The sequence below is a fragment of the Lissotriton vulgaris genome, chromosome 4_1 (assembly GCF_964263255.1).
Source record: "Lissotriton vulgaris chromosome 4_1, aLisVul1.2, whole genome shotgun sequence".
NCBI lineage: Eukaryota > Metazoa > Chordata > Amphibia > Caudata > Salamandridae > Lissotriton > Lissotriton vulgaris.
The window spans coordinates 1,679,931,681-1,679,955,457 of NC_141691.1; the positions used below are offsets into that span (position 1 = coordinate 1,679,931,681).

Sequence of the window (23,777 nt, forward strand, 5' to 3'; positions counted from 1 at the left end):
CTAGCCATGATGGCTTGGGGGATCACAGGGGACGATGGGTGGTCCCATGCCCTTCAGGAGTGGCCGAGAAGTTTCTGTCCAAGGCCTGTGAAGACAGAACTGTCAAATGCTATCGCTCCACCTGGTGAAGCTGGTACCGTTGGTGAATGCGACAGGTTCTCAATCCCGTGGCAGCGGATGTGACAGCTATCCTGGATTTTTAGGCCTATGTGGCTAAAAAAGGATTGGCTTATAGATCCATTAACACAGTCTGCTCAGCTATTTCAGCAGGACACGCTATGGTGGAAGGATCCCTGGTGAGCGAATACCCTCTTGTCTGTCGCCTCTTAAGAGGGATTACGCCTTTCCTTAACTCCGGAGCCCCGATAATCGGCCCTCTGGGATGTAAACTAAGTTTTGAATGTGTTCTTGTCCTGGCAACCGAACAGGTTCCCCTCTCGAAAGGAGCTTTTGGTGAAATTGGCCATGCTCATTTGTATGATCTCCTGTAGACGGGTTTCAGGCGACAGGGCCCTGGACATTTCCGGGAGGATATTCTCACCAACTGGGGTTACTTCCATGACTCGTCAGACACATTAAGTGTGGGGCGAAATCCATCTCAGCCCTCAACCCAGCCTTTCCAGATTCTCCATAGCTGTGCGTAGTCTTTTGCCTTAAAGCCTATGAGGAGATGTCGGAGGAGTTCCGCCCTCCAGGAGAGCATCAGCTGCTCATCACTATAAAGAAACCCCCTAGAGCTGTCTCTTACCCCACGATTGCCCGATGGGTGAGGTGGGTGATGCAGGAAGAAGCCATAGACCTACGTGCCTTTGGGGCACACTCTAACAGAGGAGCTGTGGCCTCTAAAGCATTTACCTTGGGAGCCATTCTAGAAGACATTCCTAATGCAGTAGACTGGTCTTCGGACTCTACTTTTAAGTTGTTTTATTTCAAACCGGTGATACAGATGGCTCAATTGATGGTGAGTAAGCTTTAAACGAGCATAATCCTCGCCTCCTGTCCTGATAAAGGATGAAAAATGTCCTAGCTATCGTAACGGAATGTTTCAATTATATTAACCCTTTCCATGCTCATTACGAGCTCAGCTCGTCATGAGGCACAGTTGAGCTGTGCTGATGACGAGCTGAGCTCGTCATGAATAATGGAGCTTTCCTTACATCAGCACAGGGGAAAAATAACCACAGCAGCGATGTGGTTAAGGACTCAGAGGCGAGGATTATCCCACCCAGGGTACAACTTCATTTGTAACTTTCCCACCCTCGTAGTGGGGTAAGTAAATTATTTTGTTTACTTATGTTCACATTGACTGTGCATGTGTTTTCTCCTAGATGTGTTCTATGCTGTTTTCCCTCTTGCAGGGGTAATCCATAGCCATTGCTGTTGCCTAAACTATGTTGTTTGCTTTCACCAGGAGATTCCAATAAACAAGGTTCATGAATCGGGCGACAGACGGGGCCCCTCGCGGATAGCATAGACATCGAAGAACAGGTTAGATGTGGCAGTCCGGAGGGTGCAGGGATTGTGGGTCAGTCAGGGGGGTGGGGGGAATTCAGAGTGAGGGGCACACATGGGACTCTTCGGAGGATCATCAAACCTGCCTTCATGCAGCTTGCTTGCCGGGTGTTCGCTCTGTTGGGGTTCCAGGCTCATCTCTCAGCTGAACATATACAGGGAATCTGGGAACCACAGGTACACCGGTACATCAAGTGCAAGGAGACTTGAAATAAGGTGTTTCCCGAGAGAAAGAAATATTTGATGAGGTGGAACAGTGCTTTCTAACCAGAACTTACGGAGCATGATCCAAAAATGTTGCCCAACAAGGTATTTCTGCCGGCGAGGGACGATGTCCCATGAGACAATGGGAGTCCTGATGTTCTACTAGGATAATTGTCATTGCTGAGTTAACGAACCAAAGACCCAGAGACAATCTTAGGTACAGAATCATGGAAATCAACTGACCCGACTTGGCGGACTACAAGATGGCAGCCAAGTTTCACACCCTTTCCTATCCTGCCACCCTTGCCATCTCCACGCACCCGTCTCTAAACTCAAGACTTTCGGTCTCTTCCTGATCCTCATTTTTATCCAGAGGAGTCCCAACCGCATGACCGATTCCCGGTGGAGCTGCTCCGACAGCACAGTTTAGTTTCCCTCCGCCTGTTGCCATTCCTACACAGAATTGCCACACCTGCTGTTTTGGTATCCGCTACAGCCCAAACTTGGAGGGAGTACTTGGGGTGCGCCATGCGCCGCACATCAGCTTGCAGCAGGTGAATTTCTTGGAGAAATATGATGTCAGGGCTATACTGGAGAAGATAACACCACGCTTGCCTCTGTTTGTTGGGGGAATTTAGGACCTTGACGTTAAGCGGAAAGACTTTTAGTGGACTAGGTAGATTCGCAGACATGATTGAGCCCAAGCTAGATCGCTCAGCGGCCCCCCACTCAGCCTCAAATAGAACACACAGATGCTGAGGAACCCATCCAACCCCACCAGCACATTGCACCGCAAGAGACCCCACCTGACAAACCCAGGAGACAAGATGAAACAGGAAAAAGAAGCCAGCAAGATACGAAAATACTGAAAGAGAAGAAAACAAAGCAAATGTGCCAACAGGGCCATACAATCCTGTTCCAGGATCGGGACATCCTACACTCAAGGTTCAGATAGTCCCCGAGATGTCACTCCCACAGGAACAGGCAAAGGAGGGCAGAACCCCTTAACCAGCACACCCAGGACAGGAGCTCCGCCCCCCCCTCCAACAGTGCAACCAGATGGCTAATACAATGACTGGATAGGAAACTCATAAATCCCTCTCAGCAAGGGAAGGAGACAGCCCCCACTCCTAAAGTGAACATAATGCGGCTGTTCGAGAGTCGATCAAGGAGTCTTCGGTTGCTAAGTAGGTCCAGCTGCGTCTCACTCTAGGGACCTGATATGTTCAATAATGTCCTGCTTGGCCTGTGATGCTGCCTGGTCATCAATAGGCAGGGACCTTTGGCGATGACACACAGTGGACCAAGAAGGCTGAGAAGGAATCCTCGTCGTGGCAGGGGGCCTCGCGGGACTGGTCGGCAGTGAGGACAGGAGGCGAAGCAGCTGGGCTGCCTCTCTGTAGGATCGTACCACCCTGTGCTTGAATTTCCACGCAAAGATAAGAGCAAACAGGTGCCCCCATTGATAAGGAATGTCCAGGCTTCGTAACTTGTCGGTGACTGGTTTAAAGGCTCGCCGTCACCGCAGAGTATTGGGTGCCAAATCCTGAAAGATCTGGATCCGGTGACCATCATATGTGAGGTCCTGCTTGGCACGCGCCGCCTTGAGGATGGCTTCCTTCTCCACAAAAATGTGGACTCTGGTAAGGATGTCCGGCAGAACTCCCGGCCTTCCAGCAGGCCTGACACCCGATGGGCCTGCTGATTCAGGGTTGGCAGTGAGGCATCCTCATCTCCCCAGACCTCATGCAGAAACTGAGCCACATATGTTAGGGCGTCCTTCCTCTCCGCTCCGAGAGGAACCCCCCGGATGCGGAGGTTATTCCAACGACTCCGGTTCTCCAGGTCTTCTTGCTTTAATTGTAGTTCGATATGCTGCTCTTCTAGGGTATACTCAGATGTGAGTCCCTTGCTCATTGCACCATCAGGATTCAAGCAAGCCGGGCCGAAGAAGGCTGAAATGCCAGAAACCGGTCCCCGGAAGCTTGTTTCCTTCCCAGTATAAGAATTGGCTTGGTAGTTTGGTCTGCCCTGTTCCCATGATGCACTGGGACAGGGTCAGACTAATTTGCATATAGCCGTGTTCTGAGCTGGGATGGTGCAGTGAGCTAAAAAACGGTGATGGATCAAGCCCTGATCTTTGGACTGGGTAAGAGTGGTCTGCTTAATTCAGACACTCTGTTCATCACCACCCCCTTTTCTGAATCATTTTTGTCCACCATAAGCGTGGAAGGGTATACTCAGATGTGAGTCCCTTGCTCATTGCACCATCAGGATTCAAGCAAGCCGGGCCGAAGACGGCTGAAATGCCAGAAACCGGTCCCCGGAAGCTTGTTTCCTTCCCAGTATAAGAATTGGCTTGGTAGTTTGGTCTGCCCTGTTCCCATGATGCACTGGGCCAGGGTCAGACTAATTTGCATATAGCCGAGTTCTGAGCTCGGATGGTGCAGTGAGCTAAAAAACGGTGATGGATCAAGCCCTGATCTTTGGACTGGGTAAGAGTGGTCTGCTTAATTCAGACACTCTGTTCATCACCACCCCCTTTTCTGAATCATTTTTGTCCACCTTAAGCGTGGAAGGGTATACTCAGATGTGAGTCCCTTGCTCATTGCACCATCAGGATTCAAGCAAGCCGGGCCGAAGACGGCTGAAATGCTAGAAACCGGTCCCCGGAAGCTTGTTTCCTTCCCAGTATAAGAATTGGCTTGGTAGTTTGGTCTGCCCTGTTCCCATGATGCACTGGGCCAGGGTCAGACTAATTTGCATATAGCCGAGTTCTGAGCTGGGATGGTGCAGTGAGCTAAAAAACGGTGATTAATCAAGCCCTGATCTTTGGACTGGGTAAGAGTGGTCTGCTTAATTCAGACACTCTGTTCATCATCACCCCCTTTTGTGAATCATTTTTGTCCACCATAAGCGTGGAAGGGTATACTCAGATGTGAGTCCCTTGCTCATTGCACCATCAGGATTCAAGCAAGCAGGGCCGAAGACGGCTGAAATGTCAGAAACCGGTCCCCGGAAGCTTGTTTCCTTCCCAGTATATGAATTGGCTTGGTAGTTTGGTCTGCCCTGTTCCCATGATGCACTGGGCCAGGGTCAGACTAATTTGCATATAGCCGAGTTCTGAGCTGGGATGGTGCAGTGAGCTAAAAAACGGTGATGGATCAAGCCCTCATCTTTGGACTGGGTAAGAGTGGTCTGCTTAATTCAGACATTCTGTTCATCACCACCCCCTTTTCTGAATCATTTTTGTCCACCATAAGCGTGGAAGGGTATACTCAGATGTGAGTCCCTTGCTCATTGCACCATCAGGATTCAAGCAAGCCGGGCCGAAGACGGCTGAAATGCCGAAACCGGTCCCCGGAAGCTTGTTTCCTTCCCAGTATAAGAATTGGCTTGGTAGTTTGGTCTGCCCTGTTCCTATGATGCACTGGGCCAGGGTCAGACTAATTTGCATATAGCCGAGTTCTGAGCTGGGATGGTGCAGTGAGCTAAAAAACGGTGATGGATCAAGCCCTGATCTTTGGACTGGGTAAGAGTGGTCTGCTTAATTCAGACACTCTGTTCATCACCACCCCCTTTTCTGAATCATTTTTGTCCACCATAAGCGTGGAAGGGTATACTCAGATGTGAGTCCCTTGCTCATTGCACCATCAGGATTCAAGCAAGCCGGGCCGAAGACGGCTGAAATGCCAGAAACCGGTCCCCGGAAGCTTGTTTCCTTCCCAGTATAAGAATTGGCTTGGTAGTTTGGTCTGCCCTGTTCCCATGATGCACTGGGCCAGGGTCAGACTAATTTGCATATAGCCGAGTTCTGAGCTGGGATGGTGCAGTGAGCTAAAAAACGGTGATGGATCAAGCCCTGATCTTTGGACTGGGTAAGAGTGGTCTGCTTAATTCAGACACTCTGTTCATCACCACCCCCTTTTCTGAATCATTTTTGTCCACCATAAGCGTGGAAGGGTATACTCAGATGTGAGTCCCTTGCTCATTGCACCATCAGGATTCAAGCAAGCAGGGCCGAAGACGGCTGAAATGCCAGAAACCGGTCCCCGGAAGCTTGTTTCCTTCCCAGTATAAGAATTGGCTTGGTAGTTTGGTCTGCCCTGTTCCCATGATGCACTGGGCCAGGGTCAGACTAATTTGCATATAGCCGAGTTCTGAGCTGGGATGGTGCAGTGAGCTAAAAAACGGTGATGGATCAAGCCCTGATCTTTGGACTGGGTAAGAGTGGTCTGTTTAATTCAGACACTCTGTTCATCACCACCCCCTTTTCTGAATCATTTTTGTCCACCATAAGCGTGGAAGGGTATACTCAGATGTGAGTCCCTTGCTCATTGCACCATCAGGATTCAAGCAAGCCGGGCCGAAGACGGCTGAAATGCCAGAAACCGGTCCCCGGAAGCTTGTTTCCTTCCCAGTATAAGAATCGGCTTGGTAGTTTGGTCTGCCCTGTTCCCATGATGCACTGGGCCAGGGTCAGACTAATTTGCATATAGCCGAGTTCTGAGCTGGGATGGTGCAGTGAGCTAAAAAACGGTGATGGATCAAGCCCTGATCTTTGGACTGGGTAAGAGTGGTCTGCTTAATTCAGACACTCTGTTCATCACCACCCCCTTTTCTGAACCATTTTTGTCCACCATAAACGTGGAAGGGTATACTCAGATGTGAGTCCCTTGCTCATTGCACCATCAGGATTCAAGCAAGCCGGGCCGAAGACGGCTGAAATGCCAGAAACTGGTCCCCGGAAGCTTGTTTCCTTCCCAGTATAAGAATTGGCTTGGTAGTTTGGTCTGCCCTGTTCCCATGATGCACTGGGCCAGGGTCTGACTAATTTGCATATAGCCGAGTTCTGAGCTGGAATGGTGCAGTGAGCTAAAAAACGGTGATGGATCAAGCCCTGATCTTTGGACTGGGTAAGAGTGGTATGCTTAATTCAGACACTCTGTTCATCACCACCCCCTTTTCTGAATCATTTTTGTCCACCATAAGCGTGGAAGGGTATACTCAGATGTGAGTCCCTTGCTCATTGCACCATCAGGATTCAAGCAAGCCGGGCCGAAGACGGCTGAAATGCCAGAAACCGGTCCCCGGAAGCTTGTTTCCTTCCCAGTATAAGAATTGGCTTGGTAGTTTGGTCTGCCCTGTTCCCATGATGCACTGGGCCAGGGTCAGACTAATTTGCATATAGCCGAGTTCTGAGCTCGGATGGTGCAGTGAGCTAAAAAACGGTGATGGATCAAGCCCTGATCTTTGGACTGGGTAAGAGTGGTCTGCTTAATTCAGACACTCTATTCATCACCACCCCCTTTTCTGAATCATTTTTGTGCACCATAAGCGTGGAAGGGTATACTCAGATGTGAGTCCCTTGCTCATTGCACCATCAGGATTCAAGCAAGCCGGGCCGAAGACGGCTGAAATGCCAGAAACCGGTCCCCGGAAGCTTGTTTCCTTCCCAGTATAAGAATTGGCTTGGTAGTTTGGTCTGCCCTGTTCCCATGATGCACTGGGCCAGGGTCAGACTAATTTGCATATAGCCGAGTTCTGAGCTGGGATGGTGCAGTGAGCTAAAAAACGGTGATGGATCAAGCCCTGATCTTTGGACTGGGTAAGAGTGGTCTGCTTAATTCAGACACTCTGTTCATCACCACCCCCTTTTCGGAATCATTTTTGTCCACCATAAGCGTGGAAGGGTATACTCAGATGTGAGTCCCTTGCTCATTGCATCATCAGGATTCAAGCAAGCCGGGCCGAAGACGGCTGAAATGCCAGAAACCGGTCCCCGGAAGCTTGTTTCCTTCCCAGTATAAGAATTGGCTTGGTAGTTTGGTCTGCCCTGTTCCCATGATGCACTGGGCCAGGGTCTGACTAATTTGCATATAGCCGAGTTCTGAGCTGGGATGGTGCAGTGAGCTAAAAACGGTGATGGATCAAGCCCTGATCTTTGGACTGGGTAAGAGTGGTCTGCTTAATTCAGACACTCTGTTCATCACCACCCCCTTTTCTGAATCATTTTTGTCCACCATAAGCGTGGAAGGGTATACTCAGATGTGAGTCCCTTGCTCATTGCACCATCAGGATTCAAGCAAGCCGGGCCGAAGATGGCTGAAATGCCAGAAACCGGTCCCCGGAAGCTTGTTTCCTTCCCAGTATAAGAATTGGCTTGGTAGTTTGGTCTGCCCTGTTCCCATGATGCACTGGGACAGGGTCAGACTAATTTGCATATAGCCGAGTTCTGAGCTGGGATGGTGCAGTGAGCTAAAAAACGGTGATGGATCAAGCCCTGATCTTTGGACTGGGTAAGAGTGGTCTGCTTAATTCAGACACTTAGTTCATCACCACCCCCTTTTCTGAATCGCTCTTCTAGGGTAGCCAAGCGCTGACATATCTGCTCCTGGTCTTCCGTGCGGGCATCAACAGTCCTTTCTAAGCTATCGACTCGGTCACCTAAATCCATCACTTCTTTTCTCAGCAACTTGACGCGAGATTGCACTTTGCAGAGGGCCGACTCGATCGGGGCAGGTGTACTCGTCTTTCCCCACATGGCTACCACGGAGTTGTCCTTGGGAATCGCCCATGGTGCGTCCTTGCTCCCCTTAGAGCATGTCATCATTAGGCAGGAAAGTCTCTACAGCAGGCCAGCCATCCGGAACACCAAAGGTCCACCACAGCGTTCACAATGTCAGGCGGCAGAGAAAAGGGCTTAAGTTCTCAACCAAAGGGTCCCCCGACCGGCCAAACCTTCACCAGCCAGAGGCTGCAACCGCTAAACAGAGGCAAGTAGGGGACACCACCAGTCCAGCAACCCCCGGCCCTGGAGAGGCGCAAGCGGGTGTTCGGGGGGCCCTCACCTCCCTCCTCTGACCCCTCAGCCTCAGCTTTGTCTCCCACACACTCGGAGGGCCTCTTTCTAGGACCGCAAAAGCAGCATGGTATGCACCCAGCCAGGACCGAAGTGTGAGCTCATCAAGGGCCCCACAGCGCACTTCAAGCTGAGGGGCTGTGGGAGTGCTGTGTCCAAAGGGAAGCGATGCAGGCCCCAAATGGCAGGTGAGCAGTAAAGCAACGCTGCCAGCCCCTCTCCAAGCGCAGCAACAGTCACAGGGGGACCCAGCTCCTCACCTACCGCACCCACCAAGTAGCATCCCTCAATCCACTCATAGGCAGCACCTCCAGTGTGTCCGCATATAGGAGTCCTCGCTTTGCAGCAGTCTCCGCATCAGTCCGCCAAGATGGCGGGTCGCCGCCACTCGGCGGGAAAAACGGCAGGCATGCCTACAGGCAGCCAAGGCTCTCCAGCTCGCCCGGCACCCGCAGGCTGAACAAAGGCCCTCAGCTGCAATTGTTGCTCCCCCCAGCCGCAGATGGGCCGGCCGCTGACGCTAGTGTACAAGTGGACTGCTCATGGTAGCAGCCAGGCCCCCCAGCACTCTGCCCAGCCGCGGTCCCAGCTCACGCCTGTCAGCACTGATCACCAGGTATGTAGACCACAGGGGAGGGCAACCCCAGCTTCAACTGTGCAGCAGTCTCCTCACTCCGTGCTATGGGACTATGCAGGCAAGGATCCCACTCTCATCTCCCGCGCCCCCTCCAAGCCAGTGTCTAGAGAGGGCTATGCAGTCCCCAAATAGCGGATGGGCGGCGAGGCAGCGCTGGCAGCCCAGTCCAATCTCGGCAACAGTCTCAGGAGAGTCCCCCTCCCTACCTACCGCACAGAACAGGATACGTCCATCAGCCCTCAGCCGAGCTGTGCCGCCTATTTATCTGCTGCCAGGAATCCCCGCTGTGGAGCAGCAGCTTCGTTGGGGATCAAAATGGCGAGCCGCTGCCTCTCTGCAGAAGGAAAAGGCGGGCGCGCCTCCAGGCCTCCCAGCCCGCGTGGCACCCGTAAGCCGGCCAGGAGCCCCCCCGCCTCCGCCGTTACCTCTTCCCACTTCCGGTGGGGCTGGTCTCCGAAGCTGGCGGACACTTAGGCTGTTTGCCGCAGCGGCCGGGCACGCCAGCGCCCAGCCCAGTCGCGGTTCCCACTCATCCCCGGCAGCACCGGTCACACAAGCCTCTGGGGATGGCAGTCCCAGCATCCACGGTGCCGTAGCCCCCTCACCGTCAATCTCGGGGCAGCCCAGCACCCGCGCCACTCCAGCACCGCGTCCGGCACTCCACCTCTCTGCCCGCTTGCCGGCAGGGCCCAGGGGGCTTCCGACTTGCACCGGACACAGGTAGGCCCTAGACCCACAATATGGCGACTGGGTCTCGCCGGGGGCAGCCACTCGCCCACAGATAGGCTCGCTTCCTCTCCAGTCCAGGGGCCACTGTAGCTTACTGCAGACTCCCAGAGATGTCCGCCATGTAGGGGGCCCGGTCCGCGCCCCCACACCGCTATTAGGCTGCTTAAATCACGCTTAAAACTTTGGCGGCAGTCCGGAGCTCCTGCAACACACGTCTCACTCCATTGCTGGTCAGGCCGCACCCCCGGACTCTGTTTTTAACTGTGCTTCACGGTCTTGTCTATCTTATACTTTGACTGCTTGTTTCCCCTAAAGTCTCTTTCCCCCCTCTGGTCTTCCCGATGCTATCTGCATTCCCTTTCCCCTGTTTACCTTTCCCCCTTGACTTTTCATTCCACATAAGACATTTTGTCTTTGCTACGTAACATGAATATAACTTATATTATAGTGTAATCGCATGTTTTTCTAATGTTCTCACAGTGGAGTCCGACCAACCTTGGTCGATGCCTCTGTAACTTGCTGATCCTCATGTACAGTCCTCTGATACCTCCGGGTCTAGCCGGCACTATATACAATTTTGCAAATAAATAAAATAAATAAATGAACCATCCCAGCGGGCTGATCCCGAGCGACAAAAGAGGGGGAAAGGATAATGACAGAGGACTATGAACTGATTGAAGCCCCACGATTGGGGGAGAGGATTTGGACAGTCTATCTGTGTGACTCTATTGTTAATTTTGTTATCTCATTCCCAAGGCCTCATGGGAATGGTAGTTTTTTGTTATCTTTAAATGACTGCTATTCAATAAAGTGAAGAAACAATAGCATAATCCTCGCCTCCGAATCCTTAATAGAATTTAAACGTTCTGTTGTAATAGCTAGACACTTTTTCATTCTCCAGACTCTGGCCAGAGTTTCGACCTCTAGTAATGCAAGGTCATCAGCAGGACGGGGTAAGTGAGCACCCAGTATCTAAAATTAAAGATACAATGGTGTCAGAATTATGGGAGGTTAGAAGGTCTTAGTTAATAAGATGGTGCACTTGCTTGGAATGAATTTACAGGGAATTAATCTGGCTAAAATGGTAATCCCAAGAAGGAGGACATTGTGTAAGGGGCAACCAATTGGCCCTGCATGGGAGGTAAGACGGCATAAGTACCACTATCCCAAAAAAAACCTTGGGTAAAAACAGGTAAGACCGAGTTCCAATCACCTGCATATAGATAGTGGGGGGCGAGAGATAGCCCTACTGATTGTAAATCTTCACTGGTCAGCTCCGTCGAGCACAAGCCAGAGGCGAGAAACCACTGTTACACTAGCGATAGGTCAGGATAAGGAAGAGTGACTCCTGGAAGGTAAGAACTTGGAATGAGTATGCATGTGTTAAGGTTGGGTAATTGCAGCCACCCTTTCCACCAAAAACTATGGAGGGGGACACTCATCTATTGCAAAGTATTCAAAAGCAGCTATGCAGTAGTTTGCTCTGGGTTCGTTTCGTTTCGTTTCGAGCCTCAATCAAAACTGAAAAGGCAGTACATGAAACTTAAGTCTAACCCAGTGGCAGGTCCGCCAACTGAGACAACCACTAATTGGGAGGAACATTATATGTAGTACCCAGTGATTGGGTAGTGTCTGGATAATGCAGGTGGCAGCTTCTGCATAGTTTGCTGAAGTCCGTGACTAAGTTAAGGGATAGAGAGGGAGCTGTGCGCATGGATAATTAAGTTATGGCCATAAGAGTGGTACAAATATTTACTTATACTTATACAGTCAGGGAGCTAAAATGGTTTCTAGGGCTAGTGATGCTGTTATAAACTGGAATGTAGATGAGCATTTACTATTTGGGCCTCTCCACTGCTTCCATATAAATTCACTACAATGAATGTATTTCAAGAGTAAAATTAAATACAGATTAAGAATAGCAAGACTCAGTATACCTGTAGGCTGTTGCTAAGTAGCATTAGGGAGAACTGTGGCTGTGTTTAAATGCTGCTGTTGGCTTCCCTAAACAGTAGTCTAAATTGCTTCTGCCTGTTGAGTGCAATTTCCCTTGTTATTTAATAGTTCACAGTAGCATAATCAGCCATAATATGCTTCTCAACATTCTACAGAAATTATGAATCCTTAAAAGTATATTTACATCTTTTGTTGTTAAACTGTAAAGAGGTGCCTACCTGTTTTTGTGCTCGGACAAAAACGTATACAGTTTTTCAGTTTCTCCAGCTCCATATAGATAATCTGCTTGCTCTCGGATATCCTGCACTTTAAAGAGAATGAGAGTAGGACCATAATAGCAATAATGGCGACTACAGCCCCAAAAAACACAATTTCAATAATATACTGTTAAAGTGCATGAACTTAACGTTTGAGAAGGTATGAAGAGACCGTTTAACGCAGATACTCTTTTACCAGAATAATGTCAAATATTCTAACTACATTTAAGGTGTAGCCAATTAAATGTTAATTTTTATACGGAGTACATTGTAATCACACAGAGATACACAAGAATACACAACATAACATCTTCGTTTACCAAAATGGAAAACAAAGACTTACAATGTTGTGTAGTTCCTATATAACCTATACAGGATCTGTGCGTTTGGACAATGTACACTGCAGGCTTGGTATCCTGACTGATTCCAGACACCCCCACCGGATATGTTGTCCTTTATACCAGCTAGCTCACAGTGCCACTAGAAACTCCTCTTACCAAGGAGAGAATAGTTTTTGGCAACTATCGAACATGACAACCCTGATCCCTCAGGACCATGGAAATAGCGTACTTTTCACACAAGTCACTCGTGCTCACTTAATCTCAGAGAAGTACACAGAATAAACTGTAGGGATGTTTTCAATAAGTATTTATTGACCGGTCGTTATTCTGGTGAAGAATAGATGTGCTGTAATGATCATTAGACAGTAGCAGATATAAATGACTAGAAGCACTAAAAGTAAAAGGATGGTAGATTTCTACCATCCTGATATAATCATGAATATAGGCAAGTATTAAAAACACATGACAAAAAAGAAATGCGTTACTTACCTGTAACAGCAGTTATCCAGTATTGGTGTCTTTCATAGATTCACATGCCTGAATCATTCCCCGTCGCCGAGACGGGAGCCTCCGGTACATAAAAAAGTAATGTCCTAAGGACATACATAGAGAACATAGGCCGAAGGGCCTCCCCTTTGGGGCCTTTCCACGTCCTTATGTAAAAAGGACCGAACTCTCATCGTTAGCCAATCAGCTCCGACCTCCCTCTAGAACCTTCCCGGGAGGAGCCTCCGTCCCTCAGATTTTCGTACGCACCCAGCTAGGGTGTCGCAACTAGACATAGAGGTACGTGAGTCCTTACCGGGGAGGCGGGAGGGTTGCATGTGAATCTATGAAAGACACCAATACTGGATAACTGCTGTTACAGGTAAGTAACGCATTTCTTATCCAGTATTTGGGTGTCTTTCATAGATTCACATGCCTGAATCAGAGTAGCCAGCAGTTATACATGCATAATGGTAAAGCACATTCTCACCTCCAGCAGATCTACATAAATTACAGACAACATGAGAGAACATGGTAATATACAGTCATGCATATAGCAGAAAAACCATGAAGAATGTGCATACCTGGATGGCGGTACGAGGTAAGGCTCACCTTATTGGAAGAGATGGCGCAGCACCGCTTGTCCCACTGCAGCATCCTTCTGCAGTTCGATGTCCAGGCAGTAATGCTTGGAAAAGGTGTGCGGGGACTTCCAGGTCGCCGCTCGGCAAATGTCCAGGACCGTCACTCCAGCGAAGAGCGCCGCCGACGCGGACATCGCTCTGGTAGAGTGGGCAGCCACTCGGTCCGTTAAAGGCCGTCCGGCCTGATCATGGCAAAACGCAATCGCTGATGAAATCCAGCGGGAGATGCTCTGTTTTGTTAGGGGCAAACCCATTCGCGGGTTGCTGTAGGCTACAAACAGTTGAGAAGACTTTCGTACATCTTTGGTTCCGTCCAAGTAGAATTTGAGACATCTTTTAAGGTACAAGGAATGCAGCGCCCTTTCTGCCGCTGTGGAAGGGTTCGCAAAAAAGGACTTGAGGACAATTGGTTCGTTCAGATGAAAGTCTGAAGGCACTTTAGGTATGAATTTAGGGTTGGGCCTGAGTACCACTCGGTCGTGCCTGAATTGGAGATACGGTTCCTGAATAGACAGCGCCTGAAGTTCTCTGACCCTCCTGGCTGACGTCAGGGCGAGCAGGAGTGCCGTTTTCCAGGAGAGATGTTTGAGAGAGGCCCGGTGTATGGGCTCGAATGGGTGTTTCATGAGTTGGTTGAGCACCAAGTTCAACTGCCAGGTTGGAGGGACTTTCCGAGGCCTCGGAAAGGATCTGTAGAGCCCCTTCAGAAATTGCTTTATCAGCCGACTGGACCATAGTGAAGGCCCTGATGAGGTCCTGGTGAATCTAGAAATCGCAGCCAGATGAACCTTAATGGAGGCGTGAGCCAGCCCCGATTGAGCCAGGTGGAGGAGGTACGGTAGCAGCTGCACTGGGGTGACCCGTAGAGGGTGTAAGCCCTGTTCCGAACACCACAAGCAGAACCTCTTCCACTTCAGCGAGTAGGTCTTGTTCGTGCTGCCCGCCCTCGCTTTGGCTAGGACGGCCCTGCAGTCCTGCGGGATCTCTAGGTCTCCGAACTCTCAGTGCTCAGGAGCCAGGCCGATAATTTGAGAGAGCGGAGGTTCGGGTGGTGTACTTGGCCTCCGGACATCGTTAAGAGGTTCGGGTGTTGTCGCAGGTGAATCGGGGGCCTGATGGAGAGGCGAAGCAGGTCCGAGAACCAGTGTTGTCTCGGCCAGTACGGAGCAATCAGGATCAGGGTGCACGGCTCCGTCTTCATCTTTCGGAGGAGCCTCGGTATCATCGGGAACGGAGGAAAAGCGTACGCAAACACGCTGAACCAGCCGATGGAAAAAGCATTTCCCAACGACCCCTGTTGGGGATGCCAGCTTGCGTAGCTTGGGCATTTGGCGTTCCCTGCTGTCGCGAAGAGATCGATCTTCGGGGCTCCCCATTGCGAGAAGAGGTGGGCCACTGTGTCGCCGTGCAGCTCCCATTCGTGGGAGAGAGAGGTCCACCTGCTGAGGGCGTCCGCGATGGTATTGTCCTTCCCAGGAACGTACTCCGCCTTGAGGGAGAGCCCGTGCGCCACCAACTAGTTCCAGATTTTCTGCGATTCTCGTGAGAGAGAGAGAGATCGCGTTCCCCCTTGTTTGTTCAGGTAGTGCATCGTCGTGGTGTTGTCCGTTTTGACGAGCACCGGGGAAGTTCCGATACGTGGCAGGAATGCCTGCAGAGCCAGATACACAGCCCTCAGCTCCAAGAGGTTGATGTGTAGTAGTTTCTCTTGGGCCTCCCATTTGCCGCTGACTCGAAGGTCCAATAGAACAGCGCCCCAGCCTTCCAGGGAGGCATCTGTCGTGATGACCAGAGGTGCCGGCGGCAGGAGGAACTGCAAGCCGGCCGTCAGGTGTTTCCGCCTTCTCCACCACAGAAGGGCCTTTATGATGGCCGGTGTGATCCTGATAACGTCCTCGAACGAGCCGGAACTCTGTTTCCATTGCCGCGCCAGAGCCTCCTGCAGGGGACGCATGCGGAGCCGGCAGTGCGGTGTGAGGAGAATGCAGGAGGACATCATCCCTAGCAGGGAGGTGAATGTCCTGACTTTGATGCGAGATTTCTTGGCCACCGCCGCGGCCAGAGACAGAATTTTGTTGGTCCTGTCCTCCGAGGGGAAGGCCTTTGCGCAATCCGTGTCTAAGGGAGCCCCTAGGAAGGTGATCCTCGTGGATGGAGTAGTGCAGGATTATTTGAGGTTGATCGTCAGACCCAGCTGTTGAAAAAGTGCGCTGCAGGCGTTGGAGGAAGCGGTCGCGCCCCCCGGAGAAGGCGCCTTCACCAGCCAGTCGTCCAGGTAGGGGAATACCTGGTGACCTCTTTGCCGCAGGAAGGCCGCCACCGGTGCCAAGCACTTCGTGAAGATACGTGGCGCGGATTTGAGGCCGAAGGGCAAGACCTTGAACTGATAATGTCTGCCTGCTACCTCGAACCGCAGGAACCTCCTGTGCCTTGTGAGGATGGGGATATGGTAGTAGGCGTCCTGTAAGTCCAGGGAGACCATCGAGTCTCCCCTCTCCAGCGCTCCCAGGATCTCCTGTAACGTTACCATCCGGAAGGACTGACTCCGAAGGAAGGCGTTGAGCGCCCGGAGGTCCAGGATTGGTCTCCACTTGTCTCCCTTCTGTTGGACCAGGAAGAAGTGGGAATAAAATCCAGTCCCCTTCTGGGACGCTGGGACCCTCTCGATGGCTCCTTTTACCAACATGGCGGAGACTACCTTGAGAAGGAGGTGCAGGTGTTTGTGAGCACGCTTCAGCGGAGGTGTGTTGGGAGGGGTGTTGATAATTTCGAGGGAATGTCCAAATTGAATTATCTGTAGTACCCACCGATCCGTAGTGATTTTTCGCCAATTGGGGAGGAAGTGGGTCAGTTTTCCTCCAATTTGAAAGGATTGAGACGGTGGTGGGACTGGCTGGAGTAAATGGTCACTGGCGGCCGCCAGCGCCCTTCTTGGCGGATTTGCCTCTGAAGGACGACCTCCCATAGGACGACTGTCGGTTCTGTTGTTTGTGCTGGGGCTGGTTCCTGTTGCCGTAGGAGTAGGACGACCTATTTTGGTAGGAACCTCTGTAGGAATACTGGCCTCTGGAGCGGCCACCCCGAAAGGACTGGTTCCGGGACTGGAGGGAGCCCAGCGCCCTTGCTGTGTCGGTATCCTTCTTAATGGCCTGGAGTGCTTCGTCTATCTTTTCCCCAAAAAGAAACTGACCGTCGAATGGCATGTCCAGTACCTTAGATTGGACCTCTTGTCGAAAGGACGTTGCCTTGAGCCAGCCCTGGCGCCGGAGCACGGCAGCCCCGGCCAACTGGCGGAATCCAGTCATGGCTGCGTCGATGGCGCAGTCGATGATCTCTGCAGCTGAGTTTTGGCCTTCCGCCAGGAGAGCTTTCACCTCGTCCTGGACCGTGGCCGGCAGGTCTTGCAGGTAGGGGGCAATGTCTTCCCATAGCTGGCGATTGTAGCGCCCTAGCAGGGCGATGGAATTTGCCACCTTGATGGTCATGGCGGACGTGGTAGAGAACCGCTTGCCAATGGTGTCCAATTTTCTGCCCTCCTTGTCCGGGGGTGCGGACAGTGGCGAGGATGGGTTGCGGGATTGTTTTTGAGCCGCCTGAGTCACTACCGAATCCGGTTTGGGGTGGCCGGTAAGGCAGGCCGGCGCGGTAAGCGGGGCCTTATATTTTTTGTCCAGGCGCGGAACAACCGCAGGCACCGAGGCAGGAGTAAGCATCAACTTCTTGCCTTGTTCCCACAGAAAGTCTATAACTGGAATAGACTTGGCCGACTTCTGGCTGTGTTCTTTGAAATCATGGAGGAAGCATTCCGTTTCCGTGGATTCCACCGCCATGTGGAACCTCTTAGCCGCCCTGTCCACTAGCCTGTGGAACCCCCCGACGTCCGTCGCTTCGGTTTGGCGCGGTTGTGGGGACGCCGGGGTTGACGAATGCTGGGATGACGCAGCATCGGCGTCGTCGTTTCTCTGGTCCGAGTCGACGTCTTGCACTTCACCTTCCTCCAAGTCTGCCTCCCCCTCCTCATCCTCAGAGGAGTCCTCTACCTGAGGCTGGGGCCGAGCACGAGGTTGGGGTTGGTTCCGAGGCCGGGCCTGGAGAGCGGAAGGACGCGAGGCAGACGGCTGCGCCTGGGTGACCGGTGCCTGGGTTCCGCTGTCGGCATCCGGGAATCTCTGCTTATAGTCCTGCACTAGGCAGCGCAAATCGTTGACCAGGGATACGGGCAAACAGATCATCGGGGTGGTTTCCGTGCGGACACTTGAGTGTACGGAACGTTCCTGATACATGACTTCCTCCTGGTCCTCGTGATTGTCCGATAGGGAGGTGGCCGGATCGGGCTGGTTCTCCTCATCGGAATCCTCACTCTGCAGAGCTACCTGCTCCTGATCGGGTGGCAACCCCTTCGTTGGGGGAACCGAGGAGGGTGGAATCGAGTGAATGGAGACCTCGACCAATCTTGATTCCTTCCAAGATGGCGCCGGGGTCCCTTCCGACGACGTGCGTGAAGATGGCGCGCCCGCCGCCTGGGTTGGCGACTGCAACGATTCCGATATTGTCGATGGAACCAAAGTCTGCGGGGACAATTGAACCGTGGACTTACTGGTAGTAGAGCCTTCAACTCGAGATTGCTTGGGTGAAGGCGGGCCTTTCGAACCTGACCTCGACTGTTTAGGTGACGATCCTTCGGTTTGAGATTTCTTCGGCGAAGGCCGACCTTTCGAACTTGACTTGGATCTCTTAGGCGACGATGACGCAGACAGTGGGGACACCGTCGATGATCCTGTTTTGGTCTTGGACGAAGACTTCAGAGGAATGGTAGAGGAGACCGGTGCGCCTGAGGACGCAGTGGTGGTCGTCGTGGCCGTCGCGGAGGGCGATGAGGCCGTAGTGGTCGACACGGTGGTCGAGACCGAGGTGGTCCGCTTAGTAGATGGAGCGGGTTTCTTGAACCTCTGGTCGTCTCGAGCAGACACGGAGGAGGTGGTGGAACGTGCCTCCGAAGGCTTCCTGTGCGCCTTCTTGGGAGGAGTGTCTGTCTCTCCAGGGGACTGCTCCCTGGGTCTCTTCTTGGAGACTTTTGAGGACACGGAGACACTACCCTCGGAAGATTCCAGAGTGTCTCGGTCCTTAAGCCTGTCGAGCCATTCGAGAAGGCGAGCCTCTCTTTCCTTTACAGTCTTCTTTGGGAAGGCTCTACACACCCTACACTTGTCAGAGACGTGGTCAGGGTACAGGCAATACAAGCACAGATCGTGCTTATCCTCCGCTTGAATCCGCTTCTTGCCGCAGGAGGAACAGGCCCTGAGAAGGGCTTTCTTTTGCGAGTCTGCCATGGATGAAGCCTTTTTATTGGATTCCGACATGGGAGACGGCAGTCGAAGATAGGATAATTATTCCTTTGAACAGAGGGATTTTCCAGAGAAGTTTGAGACTTCGAAGCAATAAACCTGAAGAGCTCAGGTTGGAGACTCCCTAGCACAACGTGCGGTAGAAAATCTGAGGGACGGAGGCTCCTCCCGGGAAGGTTCTAGAGGGAGGTCGGAGCTGATTGGCTAACGATGAGAGTTCGGTCCTTTTTACATAAGGACGTGGAAAGGCCCCAAAGGGGAGGCCCTTCGGCCTATGTTCTCTATGTATGTCCTTAGGACATTACTTTTTTATGTACCGGAGGCTCCCGTCTCGGCGACGGGGAATGATTCAGGCATGTGAATCTATGAAAGACACCCAAATACTGGATAAATGACAATAAAAATGTGTACTCCTACGATGCTACCCTAACTAGATGTACCTAAATATATCTAGCAAGTATGTAGTTGTTAAGCCAAGAATCCCTCTAGGATAAAGTCAACCCCCATTACCTGTAGTGAGAAACTGTGGGACCCCGTCCTGGTCTCGGGTTGGACACCCCGCAAGGGATGTCACACCACTGTGAGCTGGAGTATCTGCATGCAGGGTGCTTCAGCGTCTCGCGTCTCGCGTCAGTGTGTCGGCATGGAAGTTCTGATCTCTCTTTGTTTCAGCAAGATGTGATGTTTTTATACCCAAAGGTCTCCTCGGAGGTTTTACCTTGCTGTGTCAGTGTCCGACTTAGGATGATGTAATTAATTAACTTTCTACATAGTTATTATGCAGGAGATGAGCCCTGCTGAGTTTCAAAGAATCCTCATGCATAATTTATGAGGCTGATAGGGAAATCACGTGTTCTGTTTGCATTGTCGTATCTAGGTAAAAGGTCAGTCCTCAAGAACCGTTTTGTGTGTAATGAGCAAGAGGTTACATTTAACCGCTCATTAAGGATCCCGCTATTGCGCAGACCATGGCATAAAGTATCGTATGATGCTTTTAAAGAGATATTTGTTGCACCTGAATCTGCATCCACCGATACTATTGATTTGTCTCTATACAAGTATGAAGAGGCTGTCCATAGAGCGGTTGAACTAATGGCCCCGCAAAAATTGTTTAAAGAAAGGCCGGCCCGGAAACAGGAAGTCTGGTTCTCTGAGGAGTTGCGGGTTTTAAAACAAAAGGCTAAGAAAATGGAGAAAGCAGGAGAACATCTCATCTGGAGCTGGATAAATCCAGCTATCAGACAGCCATGAGCATTTACCATAAGGCCATTAAAGTTGCCCGAAAGAATCACATCACAGTGAAACTTGAAGAGGCAGGGAATGCTCCTAAAGCCCTATACCAGGTCTTAAACTCCTTCCTTAAACCCGTGGCATGTGAAAGCTTAGACATTTCTAGCAACAACTATGTGATAATGTCTCAACTTTCTTCACCGAGAAGATTGAAAACATCTACAGCAAAATCCTGGTGTCAAACGCACTTATTGACCCATGTACTGTCTTCCCCAAGGCTAATATAAGCACCCGTCAGGTCACCCTCTCTAGCTTCCCTAATATAACCTTGTTGGAGGTGGAGAAGTTGATTGACCTCATTAAAAGTGGTAGTCCGTCCGATTTAATCCCAGGACGTATTATGGGTGTAATTGGCAAAGTTTTGGGTCCTGAAATCCTGAAACTGGTGAACCTTTCGCAAGATACAGGGTGTGTACCAAGAGAATGGAAAAAGGCCTTGGTTAGGCCTATTAGAAAGAACCCCTCCGTACCTTGGACAGATCTAGCCAACTTATGTCCTATCTCTCTGCTCCCCTTTTTGGGTAAGTTAATCGAAACGCATATGAATAAACATCTTTCCAACTTCCTGGAACAATCTGGAAGTCTGGATCCCTCTCAGTCTGGCTTTAGGCCGAACTATAGCACCGAATCGACCTTGCTGTCGATAACTGACGACCTCCGCATGTACCAGGACAGGGGAGTTTCGGCTGTCCTGGTGCTGCTGGATTTATCAGCAGCGTTCGATACGGTATCCCACACTATTCTTATTGATCGCCTTGCTGAGAGTGGACTGGAGGACACTGCACTGGACTGGTTGAAGAGTTTCCTCTCTGAACGCTCTCAGCGTGTCAGTATGGGGGAATTTCATTCTTCTGAGGCCATGATCTCTAAGGGGGTGCCACAGGGCTCCTGTTTGAGCCCCACTCTTTTTAACAACTATGTGGCCCCCCTTGCTAAGATCATGAGAGCTTTTGGCTTCAGTCCAGTCTCATAGGCTGACGACACTCAACTGCTTTTCCCTTTTACAACTCTAACTACAGAGGTTAAACGATCTTTCTCTGAAGGGATGAAAGCAGTGTCGTGTTGGATGTCGTCAAACTTCCTCTAGTGTAATGTTACTAAAACAGAACTTATGCTTTTCGGTGAGGCCAAGTTACTAAGGGCCCCAGATTGGTGGCCCACCGAGTTCGGCCCATTACCCGAGCCCAAACTTGTGATCAAAAATCTTGGTGTACGGTTGGAGCAGGAGTTAACATTTAAACAACATGGAAATCACATAGTTGGGACCTGCTTTCACATGATTGGCCTTCTTCGTAAGGTATTTCCTCATCTGCCTGACTCCACTAAAAAGACCTTGGTGCAGGCGTTGGTATTAAGTCGTATTGACTACTGCAATGGCCTTTTAGCATCCGCTAACGAAGGAGTACTAGATAGACTTTAAGTAGTGCAGAATACTGCTGCCAGATTGGTTTTAAATGCTCCCCCTAGAACTCCTTCCAAGCCCCTTCTGGCCAAGCTCCACTGGCTGTCTATCCGTCAGAGGATTACATTCAAGGTTTGTTGTATTGTCCATAAAGGAATCCATGGTTTTGGGCCCTCCTATTTAGCAGAAAAATGTGTCTCGTATACTCCTATGAGGTGTCTACGATCTAGCAATCAGCTGTTTCTGAAGGTGCCTAGGATAAAAAAAGGCAAGACCGGGAGGCAAGGCGCTGTCTGTCATTGGTCCTACGCTCTGGAATGATCTTCCTCTTTCCCTTAGACAATGTGTGAACCATTCCAGCTTTAGAAGTAAACTGAAAACTTCTTTGTTCCAGTGCTGATTTGAAATTTCTTGTCCTCTTATTTCCTTGGGCACTATTGACCCTCTATGATCCCTATCTGTCTTTGATACTCTCTTTTTTCTTTATGCTCTTTGTCTTGGTCATTTATATGCATAGTTACCGTTTAGGAAGGCTCCAACAGCGCAGAGATACTCCCTTGTGGAGTCGATTCTAGCGCTTTACAAACCCCCTAATAATAATAATAATATAGGGGAGAATATAGGTGATGTGACCTGAGCCCATATTGGGGTTCCTATATGGAATATAATAACAATACTAAGCGAGGTATGACTGGAACTAGGCTTTCAGAAAGAAACACACACAAAGGGTAAGAGAAAGCCTGCCATGACCAGCCAGAGAGCACAACAGGAGTCCTCTCAACAAATCATAGGTTTTCTGAATCCTAGTTTTTCGCTCATCATTATCAATGAGCAGTTTCAAGGAGACCCATATTTAAAAATGCATGCCACTTGAGCAAGTAGTCAATGACAAGCCATAATTAGTTGTGTCAGATCAATTGCAAAACACTAGATCCGACCCTGAGAGATTATACTTTGTACCAGAAGATATTCTATATAAATAAGAGAAGATCGTATTAGGAGAAGATCGTATGTGTGCTTCGGTCTGACCTAACATTTTCTGCCGGTATAAGGAGTATTTTAGAGTATGACCTCTGCAAAAAGCTTTAAGGGTATCCCATAGGAATAGAAGTCGACCCAAGATTCTGCTCCAAAAAGATCCTTACCCTCTTGTCCATAGATTGAATGAAAGCTTCATCAAGAAGTAGCTCCCTATCAAAGGTCAATGAGAGGGCTTAGGTGTTAATGGAAAGCCCTCTAAATAAAGGAAGAGAGAAGAGTGAGTAATGGCCAGAGATCACCCTGGGAAGTGATAACAGAGTGATTAGCAAGAAACATACCTATCCAAGAGAATATGTTATAGGGAGCTGAATAGTAGGTAAACTCAGGCTTTCCCGGTGCAGAGGGTCACCAAACATTAACAAGTGCCTAGGAAACCATAACTTTCTGCAAAGCCTCCCTAGAGTGTTTTTTCCCACTAAGGACAGTGCCACTAGGAACAATAAACCTTCTCCTGAAGAAAGAGTAGTCAAATCGCGGGTGAAGAGCAAAGTTAAAATCGTCACACACTATCATATGTCTCACTCACTGATGCAGCTCAAACAAAAGACCATTAAAGACTAGAGGATCGTCCACATTAGGACCATAGAGTATGCATAACATGAGCTGGAAACTTCCCCTGGTAACCACCGCAATGATCCATTGACCGACTGGATACGAACAGTGTCCGGTCAAAGCCCAAGCCAAAAGAGCGATTCCTCTCTGGACAGGGGTGTATCAAGCAGTGATCAGGGCATGATACCCCAGATCAGCCAAAAGAGGAAACTGGGGTTTAGAGAGGAGGTTTCCTGCAAACAGACTAAATGTGGACACAGATAGTATAGCTCTTCTTTTATCAGTTTGCATTTCTGGGTCACCTAATGCTGTTTACATTACACAAGAGGATATGTAGCTGCTGGTTATGACTACACAGTGAACTAGCCATTATTATTCTCAATCCAGCATCCAGCACACCCTGGATTCAGGACACCCCCAGAGACACACTCTTCCTATGTGTTTACTTGACATTATTAAACAAATGATTCTTCTGAGCCTCCATTTTTTTTACCTTTTCTCCCGATTTATCTCAGCATA

General features: G+C 50.3%; 1 protein-coding gene across 2 annotated transcripts in view; it reads right to left on the reverse strand.

The window, feature by feature from the left end:
• LOC147724402 (regulator of microtubule dynamics protein 1-like) overlaps nt 1-23,777 on the reverse strand; it is a 363,899-nt gene that overhangs the window by 132,460 nt on the left and 207,662 nt on the right. For both annotated transcript variants that reach the window (XM_086965961.1, XM_086965963.1), the window contains exon 3: nt 12,119-12,206. In XM_086965961.1, coding sequence (XP_086822087.1) covers nt 12,119-12,206 — 88 coding nt within the window. The remainder of the gene's footprint in view (nt 1-12,118; nt 12,207-23,777) is intronic.